The sequence below is a fragment of the Poecilia formosa genome, unplaced genomic scaffold (genome assembly GCF_000485575.1).
Source record: "Poecilia formosa unplaced genomic scaffold, Poecilia_formosa-5.1.2 Scaffold132, whole genome shotgun sequence".
NCBI classification, from domain to species: domain Eukaryota; kingdom Metazoa; phylum Chordata; class Actinopteri; order Cyprinodontiformes; family Poeciliidae; genus Poecilia; species Poecilia formosa.
In genome coordinates this window covers 180,928-185,760 of record NW_006800071.1, presented here as the reverse complement: position 1 = coordinate 185,760, position 4,833 = coordinate 180,928, and the positions used below count along the sequence as shown (strand labels likewise).

Genomic DNA, 4,833 nt, shown 5'->3' with positions numbered 1-4,833 from the left:
CAGATCTAGGATGTGTTATTTGAGTGTTCCCTTTATGGTTTTGAGCAGTGTATAATGTATTATTGTATAAAATAAGCTTTAGTGGTTTATGAAAAATCTGCAGAATGTGACCATTTTTTCATCTGACAAGTAATCAATAGAATCATTGAATAGTTAATGATACATGTATATGCATCTGGCTGCGTTTGAGTTCCTCTGCACATGTTGAGGCAGTGATTTCATTCACCTCTGGTGTTTTACCAACACTCTGCATGACGTCACGCATGTAGTCATGGCAGTAAAGACGGACTGGGAGCATCTGGTCATTATGTCCTCGTCTCAGATCAGCTTAACTGGAAATCTGTGGGGGGATAAACTTTATTTTACTCCACACAGGAAATAAAATGAATAGAAAGCAATAAAAAAGTTCCATAAAACCCTAATGTTTCAGAAAAAATCTTAAATCTGAAATTATCTTTATAATTTCAGATTTATTCCCAGAATCCAGACAGGATTCTGGGAATAATTTGCATTTAATCAATTTGATGTATTTGAATCTCTTGATATCTTTATGTTTTGTTTAGATTTTCTTGTCAATATTTTAAAATTTAAACTAGACCACCAACAGTGCAACTCTGTAGTTTAGTTTAATTGATCCAATTTAAATGAATTACTTCAATTTTTTAATTTATTCAGTTAGAGTAGCTACTTTTTCTGCATATTGAATAATTTTGCGTGGCTCTTAACTGCAGTTTAAAGATGGTAGAAATCTGCTTCAGTTGCACACTCCTTGTAATTCTTGACCTGAAAATGTTAAGAACAACATAAAGAATTTATCTTTTACTTGTTTTTATTTTATTTCACGCAAAGTCATGCCACAAACATCCAGCAACATTTACTCAGAAACACAACTGGGCTCACCCGGCCACTATACCTGGTTAAACACAGCAAAGATTTTAGAAGAAAAAATTATTTTTGTTTCTGGAAGTGAAATAAAAGCATTTTATCAATCAACACAATATAAAATAATTGGCTCAAAAAGTTAAGCATTAAAGTAAAAGTTATATTAATATCTGTTTTTATTAAAATATTACTTATTAATTTCTTGCTGTGCAGGTAAAGGATAAAGAATTCACAATAATTATATTTTTTTGGATTCTTTTATTGGGGAAAAAAACACATTGTGGTAGAATATGCAAGATTTTTCTTTCTTTAAACTCCTTTTAATTCAAAGTTTTTCTTTATGTCAACATGTCACAGGTTTATTTTAACTGTAAGTTAATGAAATAAACAAATAAAATGTTCCATCTGATGAAATATGTTTTCATCAGCCACTAAGAACTGAAACGTATCTCAGTTCAGACATTTCTCAGTCAGTCCACCTGTTTGCACTGCAAAAACAAAAACGTACCAAGTATTTTTAGTCCAGTTTCTCATGCAAATATCTTAGTTCAGTTGAAATAAGATAAATTTACTTACAAGTAAGTTCTCAGCAAGAAGTAGTAGTTTGTTTAAAGTAATATTGATGAAAAAGTACTAGTTCCATTTTCAGATTATGTCACAAAAAGCATGGGAAAAATATTTTCTTGTAAGTTATGTAAATATGCCAATTCAACNTCAGTCTTCCTCTCCTCCCTGTTATCATCCTCTATCTTCCCAGCCTCATTTCCTTGCAGAGGGAGTCTGCAGGACGTGTTCATGTTTGGGATTTTATCCCGAGTCACATGAGCGCCTCAGTGAGCCAATGGGAGAGCTCGGCTCGGGTTTCAGCATGGGAGAGCAGAGGGGAATAAAGAGGGAGGAAGAGGGACTAATCTGTGCCTCATGGGGCTGAACGGCGCTGAATCTACCGGCACTGACTGACCAACAAACTCTTCATAACTGGATCTTCTTTCTGCTTTTGGAGGATTCAAATGTTGAGGATTAAAGGCGGACCTCTGGGCAGAGGTCTGGGGTTTTTCCTCTGACAGAGGAGGAGGAGGAGGAGGAGGAGGAGGAAGAGGATAGCTGCAGTTTTGCCCCTCATCTTTAAGCCTCTGTTGGAGTTTTTTTGGTGGAAGAATGGGGGCAGGAGCTATGACCATCTGTGTAAGTAAAGCAACTTGTGAACGTGAGTTTAAGGATAAAAATAATGAGCCGGTGCTCCTCTGAGTGGCTGTGTTGGGGGGAAAATGCCAAATATGTTTGTTTCCTGCTCTCAGTCCTGCTTTTCTTCATGAAGTAGAAGTAACTTTATCTTTTAAAGGGGGACCAAGTGATCAAATGCACTTATTTCATCTCTTTTCTTAAATAACAATGCATGTAAAACACAAAGAAATACACTTTTCACAAACTCCTGACTTTTCACCTCTGTTATTTCATCACTTGGTTACGTCACTTGTTTAAAACTTCCCTTTTCCTCCTTTTTTTCTTCCCGACTGTAAGTTTTTTCCGAGCTGTTTTTGACGTCTGTGGAGCTGTTGCTGCCAGTTGGCCCAGTGGCCACCCACATACTGGAGGGAGCCTGGAAAAAAGGAGCTGCAGGGGGAGGAGGAGGGCAAAGACATGCCGGGGCCTGTCGTCCCTCCATGAATCAGAGAGCAGAAAGCAGGACGAGATGATCCGGCCGGGACGTTTGGTCCACGAACTCAGTTCTGAAATCTCTGGTTTAAAGGAAATGAAGGATTCCCAACAAAATGTTTCAGTTCTTCACTGCAAGAATACAAAATCTTACCAAGTGTTTTTGGTCCAATTTCCAGTTCAGATACCGTCGTAGACTTCCATAAGACAAACTAACTTACAAGTAACTCAGCAAGATATAAGAGCTTATTTAAAGTAAGTAATTCCTTACTATGGATGAAAATTTATTCACTCCTAAGACATTTTCCCAAGTTATACGTGACAAAATCTGCGACTGGAATTAGTAGTTTTCATAAAAACTTCCTCAAAGCAATCAATAAAAACTGTAACAGGTATCAAACCCGTTCTTTTAGGACATTCATAATCATTATATGGCCAAAAATGAAAATGAGTTGGAAACTCAAGTTCTACATAATAATATGTATAACTAATAATAATAATAATAATAATAATAATAATAATAATAATAATAATAATAATCAGTTAAGCTAATAATAATTTAAATAATCCAGTTAAAACCTTATTTTAACTGGATTATCCTCCACTCAACAGAGATTATTTAAAGCACATTAGTGATTTAAGAAACATTTCTTCTACTTTTTCACACACATAAACAGTATTTTCAAAGTGTTTCTGACATTAGAGCACTTCATATCTAGAAAAATGTTAAATCTGTATTAACTGGTCTAAATCAATCATAATGAGATCAATATTTTTAGATGATTCATCTAATCAGTTACAGAGTTAGTGGTTGTTTTACAGAATTGGTTTTATCTGGGAAGTGGATGTCATGTTTTGGTTTACATGATCGAAGTTTGATGAAACGACAAACAGGCCCGATCACCAGCTTGGTCACACACTGCTGCGGGACAACATCACATTCTGTAACTTTTATTTTTAAAAATATATATATATTTTTACATATTTGTTAAAACTGTCACCATGTTGAGACGGTATAATATGAGACAGATTATTTGCTAAAAAAAATAATTTATTTTCTGAGATACTTTTCCCATCTGAAGAAATGCGCCGCTCCAAACCAAAAACAACCAATCAGAGCCAAGAGGCGGGTCCTAGCACTGTCAATCATCCTCATGTATTCACTACTAAATGTGCTAATGACAGAGAAACAAGTTACTGTTGCAGGAAAACTGGTTATCCGCCATCATCGGTAGCTATGCTAACTAGCAGCTATCTGCAGCGCAGCAGCGGTGGAAGGAGAGAAAGAATGAGCAGCGTGATTAACAGCGATAAGACCCGCCTCCTGGCTCTGATTGGTTGTTTCTCGATAGCACTGGAAGAAGGCAAATGATCTGTTTCATACGATTCTGTCACAATGAAGAGACAGTTTCAACAAATATGCAAAAAAATATGTTCTTCAAGTTGCATACTGCAGCTTTAAGGGAGATGCCGGCCCATATCATGACACTGCCTCCACCAAAACCTGTTCAGCTTTGGCAGAGGGAATTTGTCAAGTTATTTATGGCTGTAATGAACATACTTAAATCTGCTTTTCTTTTTACCATTTAAAGGCAAATAAACTGGATTTTCAACAGCATAAGATTTATCTTCAAGAGGCGTTGATACAATACAGAAAGAAAAATCAACTAAATACATATTTTTCAACGTTTTCTGCTAAATGAAAGCCAACTGGAGATGCGGTTTAAAACATTTTTTCATAGAACTGTGTCTTTGTGTGCATGAAGTGTGAAAGCATTGTCAAAACGCGGGAGGATTACAGAGGATGCGTCACAGCTGACTGTCTCTGAAAACAATAGAGGAAAATGGCTTCCTGAAACCTTTTGTTCTCAGCCAGCTTCTTCCCAAAGGCCTGGCAGAAAGTGAAATTACTAAGTGACAGCACAATCTGTTTGAGCGGAGAGTTTTTTCAGTCCACAGAATGATCCTGTGACAAGACCTTGGGATCAGGAGAGCTTTGTGTTTCTCTCTTCACTTTCACCTTCATTCCCACAGAGTGACAAACACTCAGGAATGTGTTTGATCTGGATTCTGGTTCTAGATCACCTTAGACCGCCTGCAGACTGAACATGAAACGATTAATCGGATTAATCGTGATTAATCGAATGACGACGTGATCGCCAAACTAATTTAATAATGATTTAAATACAGACTCAAAAGAAGCCCAGTTACTGAAAGAATTACACAGAACACTAATTCAGTCAAAACTGTACAAAACATAAACATTTTTGCATTTAAGCTAATAAATAAAAACCT

The 4,833-nt window shown here is 36.3% G+C and overlaps 1 protein-coding gene across 5 annotated transcripts in view; it reads left to right on the top strand.

Moving 5' to 3' along the window:
- Positions 1-1,788: 1,788 nt before the first annotated feature.
- Positions 1,789-4,833, top strand: part of fam13a (family with sequence similarity 13 member A) — a 64,522-nt gene continuing 61,477 nt past the window's right edge. For 3 of the 5 annotated variants that reach the window (XM_016676350.1, XM_016676346.1, XM_016676347.1), the window contains exon 1: positions 1,790-2,067. In XM_016676350.1, the coding sequence (XP_016531836.1) occupies positions 2,041-2,067 (27 nt within the window). In that variant the 5' untranslated portion in view covers positions 1,790-2,040. Of the gene's footprint in view, positions 2,068-4,833 lie in introns of all 5 variants that reach the window. The other 2 variants (XM_016676349.1, XM_007561959.2) reach the window with 2 other exon arrangements.